Source organism: Neomonachus schauinslandi, chromosome 4 (assembly GCF_002201575.2).
Source record: "Neomonachus schauinslandi chromosome 4, ASM220157v2, whole genome shotgun sequence".
In the NCBI taxonomy this organism is placed as follows: domain Eukaryota; kingdom Metazoa; phylum Chordata; class Mammalia; order Carnivora; family Phocidae; genus Neomonachus; species Neomonachus schauinslandi.
Window position 1 is genome coordinate 127,351,305 of NC_058406.1, and position 27,209 is coordinate 127,378,513.

At 37.1% G+C, this 27,209-nt stretch overlaps 1 protein-coding gene across 10 annotated transcripts in view; it reads right to left on the reverse strand.

The window, feature by feature from the left end:
* The window catches only part of EYA1 (EYA transcriptional coactivator and phosphatase 1), a 170,646-nt gene that overhangs the window by 88,086 nt on the left and 55,351 nt on the right, over positions 1-27,209 (reverse strand). For 5 of the 10 annotated variants that reach the window (XM_021688169.1, XM_044914232.1, XM_044914230.1 and 2 more), the window contains 2 exons: positions 19,936-20,018; positions 19,346-19,532 (listed from right to left, as the gene is read on the reverse strand). In XM_021688169.1, coding sequence (XP_021543844.1) covers positions 19,346-19,532; positions 19,936-20,018 — 270 coding nt within the window. Of the gene's footprint in view, positions 1-7,867; positions 7,872-19,335; positions 19,533-19,935; positions 20,019-27,209 lie in introns of all 10 variants that reach the window. The other 5 variants (XM_044914231.1, XM_021688175.1, XM_021688173.1 and 2 more) reach the window with 3 other exon arrangements.

Consider the following 27,209-nt stretch of genomic DNA (forward strand, 5'->3'; position numbering starts at 1 on the left):
TATATACTCTAATGCAAAGGTCAGCAATTTTTTTTTTAAGTCAGAGAGTAAATACCTTAGGCTTTGTGAGACATATGGTCTGTTGCAATGACTTAACTCTGCCATTACAGAGCAAAAGCAACTACAGACAACATGTTAATAAAGGAGCAGGGTGGTGTTGTCTCCAAAGGCAAGGGAAGCAAGGGCAAAAATGGGACTACTGGGACTTCATCAAGATAAAAAGCTTTTGCACAGCAAAGGAAACAGTCAACAAGACCAAAAGACAACCAACAGAATGGAGAAGATATTTGCAAATGACATATCAGATAAAGGGCTAGTATCCAAAATCTATAAAGAACTTCTCAAACTCAACACCCAAAGAACAAATGATCCAATCAAGAAAGGGCAGAAGACATCAACAGACATTTTTCCAAAGAGGACATCCAAATGGCCAACAGACACATGAAAAAGTGCTCAGCATCACTCAGCATCAGGGAAATTCAAATCAAAACCTCAGTGAGATACCACCTCACACCAGTCAGAATGGCTAAAATTAACCACTCAGGAAATGACAGATTTTGGTGAGGATGTGGAGAAAGGGGAACCCTCCTACACTGCTGACGGGAATGCAAGCTGGTGCAGCCACTCTGGAAAAACAGTATGGGGTTTCCTCAAAAAGTTGAAAATAGGGCTACCCTATGATTCAGCAATTGCACTACTGGGTATTTACCCCAAAGATACAAATGTAGTGATCCGAAGGGGCACCTGCACCCCAATGTTTATAGCAGCAATGTCCACGATAGCCAACATATGGAAAGAGCCCAGATGTCCATCGACAGATGAATGGATAAAGAAGATGTGGTTTATATACACTGGAATATTACTCAGCCATCAAAAAATGAAATCTTGCCATTTGCAACAACGTGGATCGAACTAGAGGATATTATGCTAAGCGAAATAAGTCAATCAGAGAAAGATAATTATATGATTTCACTCATGTGGAATTTAAGAAACAAAACAGAGGAGAATAGAGGAAGGAAGGGAAAAATAAAACAAGATGAAAACAGAGGGAGACAAATCATAAGAGATTCAATCATAGGAAAGAAACTGAGGGTTGCTGGAGGGGAGATGGGTTGGGGGATGGGGTAACTTGGTGATGGACATTAAGGAGGGTGAGTAATGTAATAAGCACTGGGTGTTATATGCAAATGATGAATCACTGAACTCTACCTCTGAAACTAATAATACTTTTAATTAATTGAAATTAAATTTAAAAAATAAACAAGTATGGTGGTGTTTCAACTACACTTTATAAAACAGATTTGGCTTGTGGGAGTATATAATTGTATTCATTAGGGAAATAGTGTGTTAATATGAGATTCAAGTAAGTGACTCCATTATGACTATGAGATTTAAGTGACTGTCACCTTACTTCTCTGGGTGATATTGCTTCTTCAACATCGCTGCAAACCTTAAATGTTAACATTGTGATAAAGATAATAAGTGCAACATGTTGCCAAACTAATTGGAGAACAAGGTCCAAAACAAGGTGCTTATTTTTTTGGAATTGATAATAAATAGAAAAGGAATTTAAATATGTACTTTTTTAAAGGCCCTACCCCTGGTGGTAAGGGAACCCAGCAACCGTGATATCAAAATGTATCTACCTTGAATATACAAAGTTCTGCTTTTCTCATGAACACGGTAACCTGACATGCAAAAAAGATTACAGAATCTCCTTGGGTTGGTAGGAACACCAGACACATATATCTTGGGACGGATTTTGTGTTCTCATCTCTAGCAGAATGGCTCTAGGCAGGCACCAAGCCTAAAGAAACTGCTGTAAGTTGGGCACTGCTCCAGGTGTGTGGCCTTGGGGATGCTTTCTTATAGGGCTCTTTGCAGTTGACTGAATCTGGAGGACACAATCACAAATTACACAAGCAGGCAAGCACACCAGGGACGCTGGGTGATGAGCTAAACTGTCTTTCTAAGAAAAATTCAAATGCCCCGCCGTTGTCAAGCCATGCTGTTCACTACACAGGAAAATTAGGAAAATTTAGGTGAAAGGTCCAATGGAAAAGGGGCAGGTAGGCTTTCATACTGAACACTTAAATCTCCTGGACTTACAGTGACCTCAAATAATTGAATCTGACGAACATTCCTTCGCAGGCTCACCTCCAGCCCTCTGAGGGCATTTTGTAAAACAGATTCTCTTCTCCTGTAAGGTCATCAGGGGGAAGGCCGCCTGGAATCAACCTCTATAGTCAGACCGCCTCAGAGTTGAGAACTATTATTCTCAGGCCTCTAGAGAAATTCCAGTGGTGGCCGAAAGTTCCTGCTTGAGTTCTCCTGTGTCAGAGAGCAATGCCACAGACAACAGATGCTCACAACAGAGCACAGGTGTACGTGCACACATGTGCTCAACTACTTGCTTTTACTTCTCAATAAAAGGGCAACTAAGTTGGAAAGCTTTGAAAAGGCCTTTATCGAGAGCCTTAAAAAAAAAAATCTTTGAAACAAATCATTCTTGGTTGGAAGGCCAGGCTCCATGCTTGGCTCTCTTTTTGCATTTATGCTCCCTGCCTTGGTCAACTCATCCAGACACATAAGTTTTAAATGGCATTTGTGATGACTCACAGATTTAGGTCCTAGGTTATCCTATGAACAACAGACTTAGTCATTGAACAACTTACTTGCCATTTTCCTCTGAATTTCTAACAGGTACCACAAACTTAACACGTGCTCAACAGAAATCCTGATTTCTCCAACAATACCTTCTCTTCCTGCCATTTCTACCATAGTAATAAGTGGCAAATGCACTTTTTTTTTTTTTTTTTTTAGCTGTTTGGGCCCAAAACTGTAGTGTCATCCATGATTCCTCTCTTGTTACTATTCACATTCAATCTGTCAACAAATCCTGATAGCTCTACTTTCCAATCTCTCTAAAATCTGACCACATTCACCACCTCCCCTCAAGCACCCGAGCCTGCCCAAGTGACCTCTTCCCGGGCCACTGGAACCATCTCCTCCATGACCACCGGTGCCCCTTCTTCCCTTGCTTATTCTCGGTCCAAGAACCAAAGAGATTCTTTTTTAAATGTAATGACATCATGTCACTTTTATGCTTAAACACTTCTCACCTCATTCAAAACGAACACACAAAGAATCCAAAGTCCTCCCCATGCCACATGCCTGCTATGGTCTGGCTTCTTATCTCCCTACCCCGGCCCCCTCCACTCTCCACCCCTGCATGTTCCAGTGACACTCGTCTTCCTGTCCACCAAGCCCAGTCCTGCCTCTCCTCCCCCAGACCCGGAGGTGACTCTCTACTCAGTAATTTCAGGTCTCTGCTAAAGGGTCACCCTGCCAGACCACGCTTCTGAAATAGTTTATCTGCCCTAACTCTATTTTACAAACCATTTCATCCTTGCAGGCACTTCTGACTACCAGAGGCATTGTACGTTGACTTGTGGTCTGTGTGCTCTGATAGAATATAAGCTCCTTGAGGGCACAGACTTTATTTTGTTCCCTGCCGAGTACCCTGTGTCTAGACCAGTGCCTGGAATATACCAGAGGCTCCGTAAACATCCGTTGTTGAATGAGCTAACAACCCAGCATGTGGAGCACCCCTGGTTCAAGTTGCTTGTGATCATGGATAAGCCTTCATGCCAAATCCTATTTCACCATTCTCCTAGAGAATGTTCACAGTTAAGTACTTATCAATGCGCCTTCATGCTCATTCTGGGAGGACCCGACAGGAGGGGAACCTGGGCACACTTGGTTCCAGATTCCAGCTTTTGGGTTCAACTTATTTTATGCAATGCAGAACTAGGAGTAGACCTTACCCTTCACAGGAAGAGGCCACCTTAGGGTTGACAAGTAGAGGGGTGGATTGAACAGGGCTTCCTCTAAACTCTGAGATTATTTCTCTCGTTCCATCTGCCTTCTCCTGCTTCACACACCTCACTGAACCAGTCTTGACTTTTCTCAGAGAGCATGTCATTTCCCAAGTCGGAACCCTTGCTTTGTAGTGACAAAGACAGATGGCATAGTCTCTGATGGGCCCCTGCCTGGGGAGGTTTGGGGACAGAAGGGGAGCTGCCTGGAACCGAAACTTAGGGGCATGGATTACGGAACCTGTACGGACTCCAAAAATGTGACCTCTTCCCTTTCAGTGTTCAGGAAATAACCCACCCATGGAGGGGATGGATTTGCAAACTTTGGTCCATTTCCACATCCTCCTTAACTTACTGAACATGGCAAATTGAGTAGTTCACATTTCACTGTGGTAGCCAGCATAACCTGCAAATTCAGACAGTAGGATCTGAACAGGCTTGTAACTTGTCACTTATAGAATTACTCAACACGTTAGTGTTGTGGTGGGAAGTGAATTGTTCAAAGTCATCTCTCCGGGCTTAGTTATCTTACTCATATAGATGATCTTTCAGATCAAAAAGGCTTTGAGATGAACGTGATCTTTCAGCTCAAAAAGGCTTTCATTCTTTAGCGAAATTTACATATAGTTTAAGTTTGTACTGACAGAAGTGATACCACCGATGAGCCCACTTAAAAGGGTTTATTACTCCAGCCTTGAATAAATATCCCATCTCTCTCCTGTCCCTCACCCATTTACATCTTTTGGTGCCGAGGATAAATTTCACCCCTTTTGTTAGCTTTTTCTTCAAATACTTTATATAAGAGATCTCTGTTCTTATATTCTTCCAGAGCACTTTGCTCCTTCTTCTAGAACAGCATTTTTTAAATATAATGTTTATTAGGTTTGGCTATTCACGTAAGCGCTCCTTGAGGATAGGGAATAACCTTCTTGTTCTCTGTATCCCTGCAGAACCTAAGACAACTTTGTAATTAAGAGCTGCTCAATGAATAGCTAATGGAATGTTGAAGAACATCTTCAAACCCTCATTCCTATTTGAAAGTAGAAGAAACTGTGCTTTCTGCCTTTCCTTCAATTAAGGAACAGGGTAATGAAATTTAATAGCAAGATTAAGGAATAAGTCTCAAGAGAAATGTGCTTCCTCGATAACCTTTATCAATATTAGAAGTGAGTCAAGGGAGGTAATTAGATGAACAAATGTACTGAAACAGACGCTTTAGGGAAAACATTAAATGGGAAACTAGAAAGCAAAGAGACTCCACAGAAAGAACATTCTTAGAATATTTAAAGGGAGAACATTTAAAATGTCATCAGGGATGGAAAAGAAAATAAACTGCACAAGTTGAAAACAATGTCAGTGGTAGAGAAAATGAATTCTTACATTTGGGAGCCATTTTGCAATTGGCAACGTGTTTTACATAAATTAGCTGGATTGAAACAAATAACAAGCCTATTAGACATGGCAGTCTGGGGCTTTGAGGAAAGAGAAGAAAAGATGGGCAGGTGTGTGCCCTTGGGAGGCTATAATTATGAGAATCTTGAAGAGGTTTTTGTGCACATATTAACCAAAATGGTGACATTTACAAACACGGTGATAATGTAAAATTTAGAAAGTAAGTGCTTCCTGAATATGGAATGGATGGGATAAATCTATTTTCTCACTCTTACTCTTGTTGAATAAGACATTTTAGTTCTTAATGTATTTTCTGGGTAATTTATATCCTACCTTTCTCCAAAAAGATCATGTGCCAAATATGTACACAATAATTATACAGCAATTTTTTTTAAAAAAATGAATGAGTACATTAGAAAAAAAAACACTGAAGTGAGAAAGGTAAAATAAAGCCAGGAGAGAAAGTGGTCAACACGGGTCTGCTTGCCCTAAGGTCCACAGTGAAGGGCACAGAGTTCTAGGACTCAGGTACACAGAATGTGACCTATCAATTTTTCTACAGAAAGATAGGTATTTCTAGCACAGAGACGAGACAGAAATGCCTCACAAGACTGCTCCCTGAGAAGATGTGTGATGTCAGGAACATACCCTCATGGTAAATAAAACAGCAGGTTTCATAGGATTTTTACTTCTCAGGCTGACCACAGCAGACTTCATAGGGCTAATTCAGTACTTAGATTGCAGAGCACTGGAGTGGGGGTACCTTGTTATTTTAAGGGTAAAACTGAAAACATCTAGAAGAATGAGACATTATGTGCCCTCTTGATAGCTGACAGAAGCAAGTGTCTCCTTGGGTGTTAAGAAGCAATAAGGTAAAAGTTATACTAATGAGTTACTTGAAATGGAGCTATTCTTGGTTGCTCAGTTAAGTGGAGACAGATATGCTTTACTAAGTTACCTGTGCTGAGAATAAAAAGGATGTTCTCTTGTGAAAATAAAGGGACCAAACCAGGGAAGATGCCCATGTGGAAGGCTACAGCCATAAGGTAAGGCTCACGATAGTCCTTGAAAAGCTGCTTGGGATTCTTATAGACCTACCAAGCAACAGGCCATCAAGCCTTCAAAATTACATGCCACGGAGTGTGACCATGAAAATGTTATACTGGGAGATTTTTTAAGTGGGAGTTGTCTCTGTCTTGACCAAACAAACAAACCCCAAAAACCTCAGCAAGGTCTTGAATAAATTACACTAATATTATATTCTCAGTGAATATTACCTTATCAAAGAGGAGAACACTTAAAATAAAGGAATCTTAACAACTTTAAGTTATCAGCTGTAGAACTCTCCCATAGAAACTTGGATAGAATAAAATAAACACAAGTAGACTTGTTGACTAGTGTTATAGGGTTAACCAGAAGTCAGAGATGAATAAATATTATTTGAACTGATTTTAGAGAATTGCTTTGACTTCTCTATCTGTATTCTATAACATTACTTCCCTTTCACACCATCACTGATTGTGGTCTCCCCGGTAAATTAACTCCTCAGTCAAGGTCTAGTAACTAAATTAAGAGAGCTTTATCACTCCTGGAGTACAGCCATTGTCTCCTCTGTGGACAACCTCATAGAAACTTCTGTCATCCATCCTCACACATTTCAACCTCTGCCTTAAACCTCTCCCCATCATGCTACGTGAAGGAAACTGGTGAACCACACTTTGGGGGCCTTTGCGTCTGAAACAACCACGATGCACAATGCACTACAGCAATAGCCTTCCAGAGGGAAGAAAACACACCGGCTTCCTATTGCCAGGGATCTTGCCCTTCTTGTCTCCTCTTTATCCCCTGGGCCAAGCACAGGGCCTGGCATGCTGTAAGCTTTTATAAATACCTGCTAAATGCATGTATGGAAGAAATGAACACTTGAGGGCCCAGTGGGTGTCCATCACTTTGTTGGCCACTTACATAAAGTCATCCTCACATTCATCCCATACACATGAGCAGTATTACCCTCATTTAATGGAAAACTGATACGCTCAAGTGCTAGGTGACCTGCCCGGAGTAAATAATAGAGCCAGGATTCAAATCCAGGTTAGCCCAACCCCAAATCCTTAGCCACCACTCCTTTTTCTTAATTATATTGTGAGGCAGTGCAGTGCCCAAGTTCATAGATATCCCCTGTGGGGGCGGGAGGTGGGTGGAGAGTGGTTCCCAGCCAAGTATGATTGGGAAGCATGTACATTATATTCGGTTTTCAGTGGATATTACTGTATCAAGGGATCCAGAAAGACCTCAAGTACAGGAATCCTGCTAACTTTAAACCTAACAATTTGTTTCCCTAACTGATCCTGCTTTGGAACTCATTAAAGGCTCTCTGTCCCTATTGCCCAACTGCTTCATGCTAAAGTTGCTCAAGCGGATTTGTAGAGACAAGAGAGTTGTCAATTTACAAATCAGCTATGTTTTACATATTTTTTTTTTTTTTAGAGAGAGAGACTGCTTGAGAGCAGGGGGTGCAGAGGGAGGAGCGGAGTGAGAGAGAGACTCCCAAGCAGGCTTCACCCCAGTGTGGACCCCGAGGTGGGGCTTGATCCCACCACCCTGAGATCATGACCTGAGCCGAGATCATGACCTGAGCTGAAATCAAGAGTGGGACACTTAAACAACTGAGCCTCCCAGGCACCCCTGGTTTTACATATTTTTAAATCAGTTGCTTGGAACCCAGAAGCTATTTTCCACGGAAACAATGGCAGATGTGATTGCTAAATCAATCCATGATTATCAAGTCAGTCAATAACCCAGGTGAATAGCGCACATACACAATGTAAAATATTAGAAAATTGTACTCAAATATCAACACTTACATAAAAGTGAACAGTAGTAAAATCTGTCTTAACTAATGGTACTGAAGAAAATGCAGTTTTAATTTTATGAAGAGGTACTTGATAAAGTTTCTGGAGGGGTCATACAAATATTTTCAAAAGTATTAGAAGGTGACTGTACTAGATTAAGACATTTACTTACACTTTAGGATGGATGGCTTCCCTTTTCCTTGATACAAGAATAGCATCAGCCCTATACTTAGTGCTCATCAACCATGAGATGCAAGTGGAGAAATAAAGAACAAAGAAAAAAAAAAAAAGAATTTGGAAATGTAGAGAACCAGTTCCTCAGGGAAGGATAGGGGATGGTAGAGATGTCATGAAAAATTATTCTCTAAGCAGGTACATGACAGGTAATTATTAAATAGGATAAGGGGGGGGGTGGGGATAGCACACATTCAGGAAAAGTGTGCAATTAGTTGTTGGATTATCCAAGATATAGTTCAGGAAATACTACAAGATAACCTTAAATATACTACATACTACTTCCCTATAATTTCAGACCTACACTATTTTATGAGCAAATAGAGCCTATTCAAATTATTTAACACATATTTAACAGAATACCTGCTAATATATGCCTTTGCTGAGTTCTTTGATTAATTTAAGAAAATGAACGCCAGATTGTTACTGCCTCTTTGGTTACATTTCCATTATTTTGCTTATTTGAAACTTCAGACACAGTGGTTTCTAGAACCAGCATGCTTGCCTAATTAAGAATTCATGTTTGTAGTCAAAGTTCTGGAAGTTAAATCCTCATGTTGTCATGGACCTCTCTCCTTAGCTTCTCCATCTGTAAAATGGGGATAATGATAACACTACCTATCTCATGCAGTTGGGTGGGAATGAACTAAGTTCATGCATGAACAGTGCTTAGAAAAATGCCTGGCATATAGTGGGTACAAAAAAAAAATCAGCTATATTTGCATATAAAATCCACATCAAAAATACCTATTAATTTTTCTCTGTATATCATTAAGTAAAAAAAGTAGGGGATAGAACAGTATGTAGAGTATTCTATTATCTTTAAGGAAAAAAATTACAGAAAGTATACATACTTGAATGTGGAAAAAAAAAAGGTATCCAGGGGCAGGTGCTTTGTATATGTTTATATAAGCAACATGTATCCTTGGAAAGATACACAAGGAACTCGGCTGAAAAAAACTGGCTACAAAAAATTAAGGGAATTTTATTCTTCTCTGTAAACCCTTCTATACTTTTATAATTTTGTCCCATGATCACATGTTCTTCTTTAGTAAATTTTAAAAATTAGTTAAACTTAAATTTTTGGCTATCGAACTAGGACTAAAATCAATAGCCATCAATCCATCAATCCTACCTTTATTTGAAAGTTAAATCCAATAAATCATGGGGATGAAAGACATAGCATAGGGAATATAGTCAGTGGTATTGTGATAATGGTATATGGTGACAGATAATAGCTACATTTGTGGGGAGCACAGCATAAAGTATAGACCTGTCAGTTTACTATGTTGCACACCTGAGACTCATGTAACATTGTGTATTAACAATGTTTCAAAAAAAATACATAAATAAAATTACCCCCCCCAGAAAATAAAAGTTAACCCAAAATTTATCCACTAAACCATTCAATCCAAATTAAATGAGGCACAGATAAATTTGTATGTTCTTTTCTCAACCATCCCTAATTTAAAAATTTTGTATCAATAAATGCTGATGTCCTCCAACTTAAACAAGGAAACTTATTACAGTGATTTGTGTTGGTCCCATAGGACGCTTAATGCTTTACAGAAACAATGAATCAATTAGCTTGTAATAAATGTTTGGGAGGGCTAGCAAACGAATTTAACTCAATAATATAGTTCAATAATATAGTTCAATAATATATGTTTTCTTATTTTGGGTATTTATATACAAATCATATGTTAAGGAGCTCCAGGGGTGCAATCGGTTAGTGAGCGGTACTTATACAAATCATATGTTAAGTATAAAGAGAAGAAAGAATTATAAAGATAAAGTAATAAATGTTTGGGAGGGCTAGTAAACGAATTTAACTCAATAAAAATATAGTTCAATAATATAGTTCAATAATGTATGTTTTCTTATTTTGGGTATTTATATACAAATCATACGTTAAATATAAATTAGAAGAATGATATATTTGAATGCATGTATACTAAAATTAACTCTATACAGCATCCTGCCTTCCAGACAACAAACTGAAAAAATTAGTCAAACCAGTAATGAAGCACAAAATGGGAAAATTCTAAAACACTGAATTTTTCACTTTTTGGAAACATAGTCCAAAACTCAAAGATAAGGCAACTTATTTTTATGACATTCCTGACAATATAAAACAAAAAGTGAACTTTATTTTCAAGAATTTTATAATCTCATTAAGGTTAACACTGTGTTTCCTCGGGAGTGGGGAAAAAAAAAAAGCAAGCAAGCAAATGCCATCAAGACAAACAAACCCAACAACCCCAAACAAACATCTGTTTTGTTTTCTCACATCTTAATAGCCTGACTATTTTAGACACAAATATTTGTTTTGCAGACAAATGTTTCCAGAATGTTAGTTAAAACTGCTTCAGTAAAAGAGTTTATTTTTGAGCTGAACAAATTGCAAACTTCTCCAAAGTCCACAAGGCATCAGTGAAAATGAGCAAGTATGGCCTAAAGATTTTCAGAATTGCTCACTCGGCAAAATGTAGGAGTAGGAGTCAAGATGCATGCTGTTGCAAACCTCAGGATCATTTCTACAGTGGACAATGTAGGCGTGTTTGGTCGTATAGACATGGCCCAAATTTCCTGCATTTAAAAGGCAGACGGCCGGCAGTTTAGTTTTTCATCCTGTCACACTGAATTCCTGTGAGAGCTCAGAGTTCCCCTGCAACTTTGGACAAGAATGTTCCCGGTTTTCAGGCGCTTTGCTCTACTTTCGTGTGCCTTGGCAAGGATCAAAGAAGCAGAGGGAACAAATGGTTTCCCATGCATATTGAATTCCCTCTTATACTGATTTTTCCTCTGTCACTTGAAATTCAATATTGGCAAGATTCCTGTATATCACCTTAACCAGTAAATTGTCTGCATGCAGTCAGAGCATGAAAAGGTAGATTTCAACGTCTACCTTTTGGTAAGAATTCGAGTGAACAAATCCTTTGAAAACCTGACTTTTTATAGTATCTGTGCTAAAACTCATTCCTGATGAACAAATAACTAGCTTTATTTTGCATTCACCTAAAGTGTTTTATCTACCATTTATTCTTTTCTCATGGCTTTATAGTATTTCAAAAATACAATGTTATACATGACTAGTCCTTTCACAAAAATTTGGCCTCAAAATTCTCAATTAACTCAATAATACTTATTATTTATTGAGCATTTAAGAGCTATGTACCTCATTTTCCTCATCTGTAAAATGGGGACAAATAGTACCTACACCTCATGGGTGTGTTATAAGATTACATGTAATATAAAGCTCTAAAGACATCACTTACATTTTTACTATGTATTATTTTTGATAGCTGTCATAATTATTAGATGTTCTAAGAGATTTTTGACAAAAACTTTGTGTTCGATCCAAATTATTTAAGTACAGTACAGTAAATGAATTACAAATAAGCCAATTTTTAAAAAATATTTTATTTGTTTATTTGACAGAGAGAGAGAAAGAGAGCACAAGCAAGAGCAGGAACACAAGCAGTGGGAGTTGGAGAGGGAGAAACAGGCTTCCCGCTGAGCAGGGAGCCCGCTGCAGGGAGCCTGATGCAGGGCTCAATCCCAGGACCCTGGGATCATGACCCGAGCCGAAGGCAGATGCTTAATGACTGAGCCATCCAGGCACCGTAGAAGTTCATATTTTGATCATACATAGAGAAGTCATATGGTAAAGAAAAATATTTGTAAAAGAATGGCTTAAGTACTCTTCTAAGAAAGTCAATTTAGAAAATTCCTTCATGACAATTACTCTCAAGTGGTGGTTAAATAATTTTTATCACTTTTTTGAAAAAATCTGGTTATGTTGCTAATATACCTTAAAATTTCAGTGTTTAATATAAGAAAATAACATATTCATCACATGTAGGTGGCTAAGAGATGATAATATGTGAATTCAGATACTATCACAAAAGGAAAACATCCTAAAATGCCTTTTTCTTTTTTTCTTACCTCTGTTTTTGAACATAAAAGAAAATCATCTACTTTGTAAAGAATTGTTTTAAAAAAGAAATTTAAAATTAAACCCATCACTTAAAATTTCAAGTAACCATAGATTTAACTGTGATAATGTCTTACAAGTCTTAGAATTGACTAAAATAAGAGTTGACTTTGATCAAAATTTTCTCTTATAGATAGTGGGATTTGAATTTACCATAGAATACTCTTCTTCTCAGAAACTAAAAACATTCTCTAACAACAGAAAGCCATTTAACTGGGAAGATGTGAATAATTGCACAGCTGTCACAAATGATACATACTGTACATCATCAAATCTCTAATATTTTTCTCCAATAAAATGTTTATAAATATATACCTCTTCAAAACGGAGGGTTTTTTTTTTTTTTTAAAGATTTTATTTATTTATTTGAGAGAGAGAATGAGAGACAGAGAGCATGAGAGGGAGGAGGGTCAGAGGGAGAAGCAGACTCCCCGCTGAGCAGGGAGCCCGATGCAGGACTCAATCCCGGGACTCCAGGATCATGACCTGAGCCGAAGGCAGTCGCTTAACCAACTGAGCCACCCAGGCGCCCCAAAACGGAGGGTTTTGATGATAATGGAAAGAAAAATATTTGGAACTAAATAAAAATAGAAATATTAAATTTTGTGGGATGCAACAAAAGCAATATTTAGAAGGAACTTGATAGCACCTAATGCATGTATTGGGAGGGAAGAAATATTTAAAATTAACAATCTAAGCTTCAAGCCTTAGGAAACTAGAAAAAGAGGACCAAGTTAAATCAAAAGAAAGCAGAAGAAATAATAAAAGTCAGAGAGGTCAATGAATTGAAAACAGGAAAACGATAAAGGAAAATCAAAGAAATGGAAAGTTGGTTCCTGAAAAGATCAATAAAATTGATAAATCTCCAGCTAGGCTGACCAAGGCACCAAAAAAAAAAGGAAGACACAAATCATTAATATCAGAAGTGAAAAAGGCCATCACACGCAATCCCATGGACATTAAATGGATTATAAAGGAATATTATAAATAACTCTAGGCCCACCAATTATATAACCGAGATGGTATGAACCATTCCTTGAAAGACAATCTACTCACACAAGGAGAAATAGATAATCTGAATAGGTTTATATCTATTAAAGAAATTTAATCAATAATCCATCTTCCAAAACAGAAAACACTAGGCCTAGATGGGTTCACTGGTGAATTCTACCAAATATTTAGGAGATAAATGATACTAATTCTTTACAATCTGTTCCAGAAAATAGAAGCAGAAAAAACATTTCCTAACTTAGTCTATGAGGTCACTATTACCCTAATACCAAAACCAGACAAAGACATTATAAGAAATGAAAACCACAGACCAATATATCTCATGAACATAGATGCAAAGATTCTTAAAATATTAGCAAAACTGAATCCAACAATGTATAAAGAGATTTATACACCATGACCAAGTGGAATTTATTCCAGGTAGGAAAAGCTGGTTCCACATTTGAAAATCACTTGATATAATTCATCACATCAATAGGCTACGGAAGACAAATCATATGGTCCTATCAACAGAGAAAAAGCACTAGGAACAATCCAAGACCCATTCATGATACAAACTCTCAGCAAACTAGGGACAGGGATAAAAAATATCTACAAAGAATGTGTAGCAACATCACACTTAATGGTGAGAAACCAGAAGTTTTCTCCCTAAGATCACAGGAACAAGACAAGGATGTCTCCTCACCACTCCTGTTCAACACTGTACCAAATGTCCTGGCTAATGCAATAAGATAAGAAAAGGAAACAAATAATATTCAGAGTAGGAAAAAAAGACATAAATCTGTCTTTGTTCACAAATGACATAACTGTCTATGTAAAAAAAAAAAAAAAAAAAAAAAAAAAAAAAAAACCAAAGAATCAACATGAAAAACTTCTGGAACTAAGTGATTATAGCAAAGTTTCAGGATACAAGGATAATATACAAAAGTCAATTGCTTTCCTAGATACCAGCAATGAGCAATTGCAATTTTAATTAAAAAATCACATGATTTGATTAGCACCAAAAAAGAAAGATAGATCTAAAAAATATGTACAAAATCTATATGAGGAAAACTATAGGACTCTGATGAAAAAAATAAAAAAGTAAATTAGTGGAGAGACAGTCCATGTACATGGATAGGAAGATTCAATATTGTCAAGATTCAATGTTGTCAGTTCTTCCCAACTTGATCTATAGATTCAATGCAATTCTAAACCAAATCCAAGTAAATTACTTGGTGGATACTGACAAGCTGATTCTAAAGTTTATGTGGGAAGGCAAAAGACCCAGAATAGCCAACACAATATTGAAGAACACAGGAGTGATAACTACCCAACTTAAAGAATTATTATACAAAGTTACAATAATCAAGACAATGTGGTATTAGGAAAAAAAAAAGACAAATGGATCAATGAAAGAGAACAGAGAGCTCAGAAATAGACCCACACAAAGTTAGCCAACTGATCTCTGACAAAGAAGTAAAGGTAATTCAATGGAGCAAAAGATAGGCTTATCAACAAATTGTGCTACAACTGGGCATCCATGTGCAAAAATCAATAAACAAATAAATAAACAGGAATTGAGAAGCTGACTCATACTTTTCACAAAAATTAACTCAAAAAGGATCAGAGACCTAAATTGAAATGGCAAAACTATGAAACTTTTAGATCATTACATAGGAAAAAACCTAGGTGACCTTGGGTTGGGTTTGGCAATGAGTTTCTAGATATAAAACCAAAAGCATATTCCATGAAAGAGAAAAACTGCTAAGATGGAACTTCATTCAAATTAAAAACTTCTGCTCTTTGAAAGATATTGTTAAGAGATTAAAAAGACAACCCATAGACTGGGAGAAAGTATTTGCAAAACTTATCTGATAAAGGACTTGTATCCAAAATATACAAGAACTCTTAAAACTCAACAGTAAGAAAACAAGCTCATTAAAAACTGGGCACAAGATTTGAACAGGCACCTTAGCAAAGAAGATATACAGAGCAAATAAGAATATGAAAACATACTCAACATAATATTTCATTAGGGAAATGCAAATTAAAACAACTAGATACTGCTACACACCTATTAGAATGGGCAAAATCTGAAATATTGACAACATCAAATGCTGACGAGGTTGTGGAGCAACAGGATTCTCATTCATTACTTATTGGATCACAAAGTGGTATAGCACTTTGGAAGACAACTTGGCAATTCCTTATAAAATTAACATACTCTGACAATACAATTCAGTGATCACACTGCTGGGTTTTTATCACCCAAGTGATTTGAAAACTTATTATGTCTATACAAAAAAAAAGCTGAGCACAAATATTTAGTTGCTTTATTTATAATTGCCAAAATTAGAAGCAACCAAGATGGCCTTCAATGATGACGGAGGAGGCTAGCATTGCTAGTTGAAGAGTAGGTATGATTTTCTTGAGCCCAATAAGTATTACAATATTGCTAAATAAACAGATAAACCTCACCATATTTCCCAAGGTAGATGAATACTTAAGTATTTCCAGATGATGTAACTTTTATTAAGATAGTCTAAACATGACTAACAAACTTATTTTTTTATAAAGATTGATTGATTGATTGAAGAGAGCACATGGGTGAGCTGGGATGGGGGGCGGGGGAAGACAGAGGGAGAGGGAGAATCTCCAGCAGACTCCCCGTTGAGCATAGAGCCCGACGCAGGGCTCAATCCCACGACCCTGAGATCATGACCTGAGCAGAACTCAAGAGTTGGACACTTAACTGAGCCACCCAGGTGCCCCAAACTCATTTTTAAAAATGAATGCAAAGGATTTAAATGGCTAATAGATTTTAAAAGTTCTCATTACAAGAGAAAAAATCTGCAACTACATATGCTAGATGTTAACTAGACTTACTATGGTGATCATTTCACAATACCTACAAATATCAAATCATGTTGCACACCTGAAACTAATATGTTAAATATCAATTATATCTCAATAAAAGACAAAAAAGGTGCTGTTTTTACTTTTTAAAATGAATTAAAATTTTGATATTAAACTTTCGTGTTCCAGTTATGTTATTTTTAATGTATTATACATATCTACTCAAAGGAGAATATAACTTTCAATATTTAATTATAAACACATTAAAATAATTTTTTTTTAAGATTTTATTTATTTATTTGAGAGAGAGAGAATGAGAGACAGAGAGCACGAGAGGGAAGAGGGTCAGAGGGAGAAGCAGACCCCCCGCTGAGCAGGGAGCCCGATGTGGGACTCGATCCCGGGACTCCAGGACCATGACCTGAGCCGAAGGCAGTTGCCTAACCAACTGAGCCACCCAGGCGCCCACATTAAAATAATTTTTGAACTTAAGATTCATGAGGAGGTACATATTTATAAGTAATACTGCAAAACACCATGGACTTAAAAGATAGCTATTCTTCATAACTTTAAAAATGCATAATACCAAATAATGAGTCCTGATATGTTTGGCCTGAAAAATCCTTGCAAGATTATCTTTGTATGTTCATTATGACAAACAATTCCATGAACAATACAAGAACAGATATTATAAAGTATGGGAGGAGAGCCACATATCCTGTGTATTCATTCTGTACTATATAATTCCTTGAAACTGAAAGGCAGAAACCTGGCCATACATAAGATCAGATCATAACTAGAATCTAATTTTCCAATGTAGAAAATACTGACTTTAAACCTAATAGACTATTAAAATTAAAAGAAAAAAAATCTGAGATGATTTCAACAAAATAGACATGATTTTAACCATTTTTTTATTTCTATTGTAAAACAAAAACATTAGGTTATACGTTATAAATCATTCCTTCTAATTCTTTAATGATTTTGTGGACTCTATCATTCAAAACTTCCTTTTCATCAAAGACCAGTCTACAGTCTTATATATGACTAATAAGAAAGGAAAATTAACACCAAAAGACTTAGGCTGAATCCAGTCATACTGCAAATGTAAACAAACAAACAAATCAAAACCCCCAAAACCAGACTAACTCTTCCTTGAATTTCTCAAGTAATCCACATTTCTTTTTAATGTGGAAACTCACTGAACTTTCCACCTCTAACTACATAAGGAAGGCTGATCCATACATTTATTTTAGTGGGAAGTGGTAAATATAAGAAACCTGAAAAATACTGTTTTCTCCCCAGTTCAATTCATTCCTATTCTGCAGCCATAAAGATACTGAAATTAAAATGAGTACCTGAAATACTAAGCATTTATTCAAATAAAATCTAAAATAAATCATTTAATCTTAAAATCATATACACATTTTGCATTGTTTCCTATGGACCATGGCTCTGTGCTTAGTCCTCCCCACTCTTTCACATGGCACGCTTCTGATAAATAAAATGCACTTAAAATAATGGCACGTTTCAGAGACTAACTTTTCTGATATGCCTAAATTGGTATTTTTTAGAAAGTGCTAATCAACCTTAATTTAAAAAACATGATTAAGTCTTCACTACTTTGTACTGTACTCTTCACAATCAAAATGTCATGATGAAGTAAGTAAAATTACTCTCCTATTCTATTTCAAAGCTCCTTTTAGTCTGCAAGAAGTTGGCATGGCCCAGATGGTTCATATGAAAACATGAGATCTCCCTAAAATTGGGACAAGCCATTATCTTTCCTCGTGATGCCTATATGAAATTAACGGAAATAGAGAAGAAAAATCTGTAACAGCTTCTACAGTAAATCCAATTTTTGACAGCAATTATATAGTTGTTAAATCTAAAAGACATGTATATTAGATTCTGTGAATACTGTATTTACACATGTGAACTGAGTGAAAAATATATCAAGCTAGTTTTTAAAGAATAAAGGTAAATGGATTACAATCATCAAAGATTAAAATGTATGGAGTTGAGCTGTGCAGAAATAGTATTTGTAGCTCGTTGGAATAGAAGTTTAGGACTAACTTCTGCTCTGGAACAAAATAGTGTTCACCTACATTTAAGAAAAAATGTGAAACACTAAAAACCCAAAGGAGATTTTTTTTATGGGGGACATCTGCTAATATTTGCAAGATAAACCTATAGTCAAGATTGAAATTAGCACCTGTTCCATAAAATTTGTTTTCATGATGTAGGATAACCGACTAGAATTAACACATTGTGATCACAATTTCATAGAAGTGTGTTTCAGTGTAAGACCACTTTAACCTGGCTTGCAGCAAAGAGCGGGCTTTGGTGCTAAAAATAAAAGGCCAAAGGAAGCAAACTCTGGGATTGTTTGAGGATAATGGCTCACCTCATAATCCATGAAAGGAGGGGCTACAGTTTTAATAAGACAAAGGTGAGACGTGCAAGAGAAAATATAAGAAATATAGGTAAAGACCAATTCAGGAAATTAAGCATACAATTTTGAGAGTTTCAGAGAAAAAACTAAAAGAGGGAAAGAAATGTCAAAGGCTTGGTAGGAAAATTTCCAGAGATGGAGAGATTTTCATTTGAAAGGGCCTATCGAGGGTTGTGCAGAAGTATGGAAATTCTCATGCCCAGTTACAAAATTCAGAGTAGGCCACGAGTGGGAAGGGTGAGCCAGAGGAATCACTGTTTTCCATTATTAACTCTGATTTTTTTTGATTTTGGAGAAACAGTAAATATTTAATGATAATAAACATTGAATTTGAGGTAATATTTATTTTCATATTCAATATGTGGGCAAATATTTATAATTATAGTTAAGAATTATAGCTCAATATTTATAACTACGTATCTAAAACACCGTATCTCCTGAAAATTGAGTATATTTACAACGAAATAAAATCTCAATTTCAAGGGCTTTTGAAGTTACATAATTTATACTAAAATTTTTCAGCAAATAAAAATAAAGTTAATGCCACAATCCTGCTGTTTGACTTAGATTTAGGCTGTGCCAAAACTTGCCAAAACTGTGAAACTCCTGCATGAATATAGGACTGTAGAAAAATGCATTTAAACCACCAGAATCTAGCCTGCAGGACTAATAAAGTACACATAATTACCTGCTGCAGCATCTGTAACTGCTTGGCTGGTGATGCCAGATGGTGGCTCTTGAAGCTGGTAAGTGGCATTTGTGGACGGCGTGGTCGGGCTGGTGTTGCTGCTTGTCATATAATGGGCTGGATACGGTGAGCTATTGTAATACTGTGCGTACTGACCCTGGCCAAAACTCGGATAAGATGGATAGTCCTACCAAATCAAACCACACAAGAATAATCCATCAGAATGTTGCTGCTTATTTCTCACTTTTCAAAGTATAACTATATTTGTGTTTCTGGGTCTTCTCTGAATTCCCAAAGTATACACTGATGGAAGTGCCCAGACTTGCAAACAAATTTTATGTAAGATCAGATACACTCTTCCTATGTCTTCTATCCCATGATGCATGACTAGGTAAAATTAAATGATTCCGAAAACCAAATGCTCACCATGGAAGACTGCTAACGAGGTTTTTAAAAGAAAAAATATACATATCTTAAAAGGCTTAGGTAAGCTGTCACAGTATAATATAAACAGATCTTTCTTTATATAAGAAAATCATCTGTTGCATTTAAAAAAAAACTTCTGAAGTTAAACTGGCTTTTAAAATTACCTGCTGTGAACTGTTAAATCCAGAGGAATTTGTGAGTGAATTATTTCCTGTATATAATCCTGATGATGTTGTAAAACTGCTACCTAAAACAAAATGAAAAGAAATATGGTTGATGAAACTATGCAGAATAATGTACCCATAAGAAATCATTATTTAGATAAGAGTTGAAAATCATTGCAAATGCATTTGGTTTATCTTCAAAACCAGAATCCACTGCCATGACCAAAAATGGTGTTTTCTTAAAGTCGTTGAAAATTTTCACCATACTGCAAAGCACTAAAGAGTACAGAGATTTAAATTTCTGAGGGCATGAGTAACTCATATAAAATTATGGGCAAAATTATACGTTTGTGCAAAAAATATTAGACACTGGGTTTTCCATTTCAATTTGTAAAACGCACCAGGATTTTTTCATATCTTTACATTAAAGAGGCTTAATGAAAATGATGGACCTGATTAAAGGACCTTTAAAGTTCTTACAAGCTCAACAACTACAATGCTACTTTCAAATACTTTCAGACTTGTGCTGGTCACTATAATGGCCCACTGAAAAAGCTGATTATTTCAATTTCACAGAAGAATAAATGGCAGCCCTTGAAGTATTTGATAAGACAAGGCCCAGAGAGGAACATGATCAATGTTTTACGTATTACATGTGCTCTTTAAGTAACATTCTATGTGCTGAATGTCTACACAGGTTCAACAATAAATAGCAGCCACTGTGCAGGATACAAACATAAAAGCAATCTCCGTTCCCTCCCTTGTTTTATTTATTGTTCAACTATTCAAAGCAACACTTTTTTTTTTTTTTTTTTTTTTTGAGAGAGAGAGTGTTTTGTGCATGGGAGTGGCGGGGAGAGAGAGAGGGAGAATCTTAAGCAGGCTCCATGCCCAGCGCTGAGCCTGATGCGGCGCTCGATCCCAGGATCCTGAGATTATAACCTGAGCTGAAATCAAGAGTCTGACGCTTAACCAACTGAGCCACCGTGGCGCCCCAACAATATACTGTTTCTGATAATCATATTAGCAAAGGTTTTTGAAAATATGAGGGATTGGCAAATCTGTAGACCATGGCATTCATACGCTACAAAGTGGGAATTTAAATATGCACAACCTTTCTGGTTGGGCTGTTCGGTCAATGATTAACTTCCAGCCAGCAATTTTATTGCCCAACATTTGCTCTGAGAAAAAAAAAATACGTGGATTTATACAAAGAGATAGCAAAGATGTTCTTCAGTGCTGTTTCTAATAACAAAACATAGAAAGCATTCCCAAGTCCTTAATAGGTGTTATTCAGAAAATGGAATACTATGAAGACACTGAAATGGTATTATAATGATGTTTAATTACATGGAAACATTTTTCATATTATTTTGCTAGAGTAAAAATGGAAACAAGGAAAATGTTTTGGTGATTTCATCGGAAATATTTTTAAAAGTATAAAACGTTTTTAAAAAGCACAAAAATCTCAGAAACGTTATCTATGGAAGAGCACAACCATTGGTCACATAATATTCATGAAGCCAAGGCACATTTTAAACTTTTCTACTCAGAAGCTGTGTTGCTTCTATAAACAGAAAAAACCTTTTTTTTTTTTTAAATTAAAATTTTATGTCAAATGAATGGTATGAGCAATAAATGTGTTGGCAGTTCAAGGAGATAGTCTTCATTGTGAACTAGCTTTTCACAGATGTCTTCAGGTATGATGCAGGAGTTAATACATGCCAATGATTTATTTGCTACTCCTCAACATTTAAGTACTACCTTAAGAGTCAGAAAACGGGGTTTCCAGTCATCACTTATGAGCTATTTGGACTTCGGACAAATCACCTAACCACTCTAAGATCTAATTTCCCTATCCGTGAAAACTCTACTTCATAAGGTTCTTCAGCAGATCAAATGAGGTAATGTTTTGGAAAGCACGATGCACAATCTACACCACACAAATGTCAGGAGCTGTTATTGTTTATCTCAGTAAACATTTCTAAAATTCTCCACTGCATTTATGTATCTTTTCTCTCTTTTTACTTTCCCAAACTAGATAAATCGCTTTATCTCTTTGCATATCTAAAATTCTTTTCCTACTTACTTATCAAACATCTCTGAACTTTGAAAACCTGATCCAAGGCTTTGTTATTTTTATTAAGGGAAACTATTTCCTAAGAGTTTCAAATTTAGTTATCACAGACTCATATTTGAGGTTTCTTTATTTGTGCCTTTCAGGAATACCAATTGTCCAAAGTTCCTAGAACATCCATCACAGATATGCAGAGAGCTCTCACACTCCTAATAGTTATTCCGCCACGAAAACTGGGGCCTCAGACAAGCTCCCCATATTACTGTCATTTGCATGTGGCAATCACAAACTTTTAAACATATATTAAGTGCTGGACTCATGGTGATAATTACATGGGAATAAAAGGATGACTAAGACATGGTTTGGGACCTCACAGGACATACCAGGATGATATCAGTTTTGTTTTTTTAAGCACTGGACCTCATGGGCATGGGACTCACTCTATATTTACTAGTGAACAATTAATATTGATATTTTATATATAAAGCAAACTTACACTGAGCATTTTAAATATGCCTTGTAAAATAAAATTTAAATTTCTTTTGGATAAGAGTGTGAGATCAATACTTTTTTAAACTTTATTATAAACATTTAACAGGAAACATTACTTTGGGTTATGACTTGTTACTTTCATTTAAAACTGCACACTTCTAGGTTATGACTTGTTACCTTCATTTATACTACACATTTTTGAACAATAAATACTGACCTCAATAATCCCTACCCACCAAGAAAATGAGTAAGATATAGAAAATATATTTTAAAAATGCGTGTTTTCATTCCGTAAGTTATTCCCTGGAACAAAGTAGAAAAGGCCATGGACGCTATATTGGCACATAGAGGCCACTGAGGTATGACCAAGTAAATCACAGTTCAGTACTTGAAATGGCACCCAAGTGACTTTCCAGACTTAATGCTACTTCTAAGACTGTACATTAGCTGGAATTCAACATAAGTTATATTCATTTACTGGCCGACTGCAGGCTGAGGTCCATTCCATTTAGTATGCTGCGGCAGGCTTTAACGGCACTCCTGTGGCCTGGGAGACTTCATGCAACTTCCAAAAGGGTCTCCGTTACTTCAGGGAGAGGTATACACACGAGAGAATCAGGCTCAGGCAATACTCATTTTTCACCACCAGCATCGGGGCTGTAGGGCCACCCCACCTGCCTTCACGTAGGACTTGGGCAAAGAGCGCTGCTAACTTGCAGCCCAGGCCACCAACACTGGCTTTCGGCAACAACCTCTACTGGTTTTCTGCCCATCTCCCGGCCCCTCCAGGTCATTTTCCACAAAGGTAGAATACTTTCTCTAATGTGCGTATCTGCTCTTCTCACTCCCCTGTTTAAAAAAAGTAACTGTTGGGGCGCCTGGGTGGCTCAGTCAGTTAAGCGTCTGTCTTCGGCTCAGGTCATGATTCCAGGATCCTGGGATCGAGCCCCACATCGGGCTCCCTGCTCTGCGGGAAGCCTGCTTCTCCCTCTCCCACCCATCCTGCTTGTGTTCCCTCTCTCGCGGTCTCTCTCCCTCTGTCAAATAAAATCTTTAAAAAAAAAAAAAAAAGTAACTGTTAGTGGCTTCCTCTTACCCTCGGGATAAAATTCAAACGCCTTACCAGAGCTTCTTTATTAGACCCTGGTCTGGCTCCAGTTTATCTTTTGGACTTCTTTGGTTTCTTCCCAGGAACCTCAACCGAACCCACCCAGATAGACATTCCAGCCTAACTTCACACAAAGGAAGCAACATGTGGTTCTCTTAAGGCGACTCCTCTTACTTCCTCCCCATTGTATCCTAATATCTAATCAATAACTCAGCATGGACTAGAAACCTTTCTTCTGAAAAACCTTCCCTGAATTCCCCTATTCTCTTTCCTCCTAAGCCTGGATTACTGAATCTCTTGTCTATCTGCCTATCTACCTACCTACCTACCTACCTACCTACCAATCTACCTACCTACCTCTGTAATGTATATACAGTGCTATATAAATTTATATAATAAATTATATATATATATAAACATATATAATATATACCTATATATAATTACATATACTTATATATTTTATTATATAAATTTATATAATATGTACACAAATTTATATATATTTATAAATATGTTTATATAATATACATTATATAGAATATATACATATATATAAATATAAAATATATCAATATATAAAATGTATAATATATATTTTTATATATTTATAAATATATATTTATAATGTATAAATACATATATAAATATATATAATTTATATATTATAAATATATGATATTATAAATATATTTATATATATCCATGACTACTCATCAGTATTTCAAGCTAATTAGTACTAATAATTAGCAAATTAATACAAATTAAATACTAATTACATTTTTAAAAAGATTTTATTTAATTTGTGAGAGAGCACGAGTGCATGAACAGGGGGAGCGGCAGGCAGAGGGAGAAGCAGGCTTCCCACTGAGCACAGAGCCCCACACGGGCTCAATCTCAGGGCCCTGAGATCACGACCAGCCGAAATCAAGAGTCAGACACAACCGACTGAGCCACCCATGAAGCCTCAAATACTAATTACATTTAAGCTTATTAGTTCCTTCTCTATTAAATAGGCTAAAAAGAAATCTTAGAGCTTACAGATTTGGATATTTGTAGTCAACCCATACAAACATGCCCAGAATACAAAATACGGTAACACTAAAGATGGACCACGTCCACTGAGTACTTACGATGTGTTAGGAGTGTGTTCATCTTTTACATGCTTTATCTAAACCCCACAACACCTCGATACTATAGGGAGTATTAATATTCCCATTTTGCAAATAAGGAAACAGAGGGTTAGGTCAAGAGAATACAGCTTTCGTGGGGTAAAAGTGAAATTCAAACCCAGCTCTGTCTGGTTTCAGAGTCTACACAATGCTCTCTCATGCCCTCTTACCGCTTCTTTGTTGCTTTTAGAAGTTCTGAAATTCACTCTAGTTTTCTATAGGACTAAGAAAAACATAAGAAGCAAAATAGATGTATATAAGAACAAAGAATAGCACTTAAAACTTACTGAGTGGTAGCTCTGAGCCAGGCCCCCAAACAGTATTTTACATGTTACAGCTCCCTGGGCCCTCCCAACACCCCCCCCCCCCCCCCCCCCATGAGAGGAGTATCTACATTCCTCTTTACAGATGAGCAAACTGCTGAAGATTACGAACAAGCAGGGCAGACCTGGGATTCTATCCCAGGCCATCTGGCTCCAGAGGCAAAGTTCCTAATCTCCACAGATTACCTCTCAAAGTAATTGGGGCCGGGTTCGGGGTGGTGGGGGTGGGGTGGGAGGAGATCTTTGAAAAAAAATTTTTTTAACATATCCAACATATGGCTAATTGTCAGGCAATCGTCAGGAGCTACCTGTTAAAAGACACATACCTAGGCCCCTCATTAGACATGGGAATCACCATCTCGTTGAGGTAGAAGAGGGAGGGTTTGACCTGAAAATCCACAGGTTTGTCAAACACCCCAAGTACCCGCTTTTTAGCACTACTATGTTTTGTACCAATTCAGTAGATGTTTTAGCAACTGCTTCAGAAACCCGTAACCAGTACACGCTTGCTTTTTTCCTCTAAGAAAGTAATCACACTCACCAGGCATTTCTAGAATGGAAGCTTCACGGAGACTGTTTGGGGCAGTTTTGCTCCTTAAGCTGTGCGAAAGCTCTTAAAGGGAGGAGAGGGTTCCACTTTGATAGCCGATCGGACACAGAGTTGGTGCCAACACCACCCGATGAATTTCACCGGGTCAGAATGCCGCAAAGCAAAAGTAACAAAGCTATCACAATGCTCCCAAGAAAGTTTCGGTGTAGAGCTGCGAAACCCACTTCCTACCCTGAGCAAGCCCAGCAGGAGAGGCACATTTGTGGAGAAGGCTGCCATACACTGGGCTTGAACATGGATGCTGCAGGGGGAGAGAGGGCAAGACGCGAGGAAGAAAAACAGACCTCCTCTCTCTGTGAGGGTCCATCTGCTGCGAGTTTCTCTTTGATTCAGGAGTCTTCACTTTTATCTTAGGTCATAGAATTAGGCTTAATATTCAGAATTCCTTTATCAAAAGAATATAAAAGTATTCTCCTTCCCAGAGACGAATCACTTTACGTGAAAAATAACCTCTTAGGTAAATAAAAGAGCAAAAATATTCTATAATAAAATGCTGTATATTTTATGTAGCGGAATGTTACAAAAATTCGCCAAAGTAGAAAGGATTCCCACTTAGAACTCATTATTTCTTAATTGTGGAGTTTGGCAGGGATGGGTTCAAGCGAAGCTCCAATAATGCACAGTATTATTCTTGGTATGGTTTGGAATTAAGTTATGCTCCAAGCGTGGTGGCAGTGGAGGAAGCTTCCTACCCAGTTGTTAAGACAAAAATCTTATTTAAATAGTTTACTGTTGTGAAAAATCATAGCAATACTTCTTTTTTTGGTGGGGAGCGGAAAAGAACACTGAAAAAAATTTTCCTTTCAGAACACCTCTAAGAGACAAAGCTGATCAAGTGAATGAAAACACCTGGTTAGTTTGGGAAGGAAAATACAACTGCACCAAAAAAACCCCCCAAACAAATACAAAACAAAAAAAACAAAACAAAAAACCCAAAAAGCACAAGTAGTATGTTTCTCGCATGCAGTGAGGGATAACTGCCCAAAGAAGATCAGAGACTGAAAGGTTCTTACAAAAGTAAGGGAAGAGATGAAAGGTAGGTGAGAGAAGTTTCTTGATCATTTAAGAAAAGATTAACAGTTCAGGAAAAGACATGGCATCTTTAACTGAAAAACCCAAGAATCTGACGGTTGAACATGCCAATATGAGAGCATATTGCGGCACAGGAAATGTTAAAGGGCGGGGGGGAAGCTGTCATATGTGCAAAGACATGTACGTGCATATAACTGGGCCTGGGGAAGGGACATGGGGTTTGGGGAGGAGAGTTTGGGATGGATGTTGCCTAGGCTCCCTCATCCACAGCCTGCTGTATTAATTCAGGATGGGATCCCTGGGATCCTGGAAACACATAAGACTCATTCCTGCTTCCTTCTAACAGTCCTCATTTCTCATCCTTCAAGGCCTGGTTCAAGTCCTAACTTTCCAATAAACTTTCCCTGACTATTCCTCTCTGCACAGATTTCACTTTCTGGGAATCCCAGCTTTCTAACGG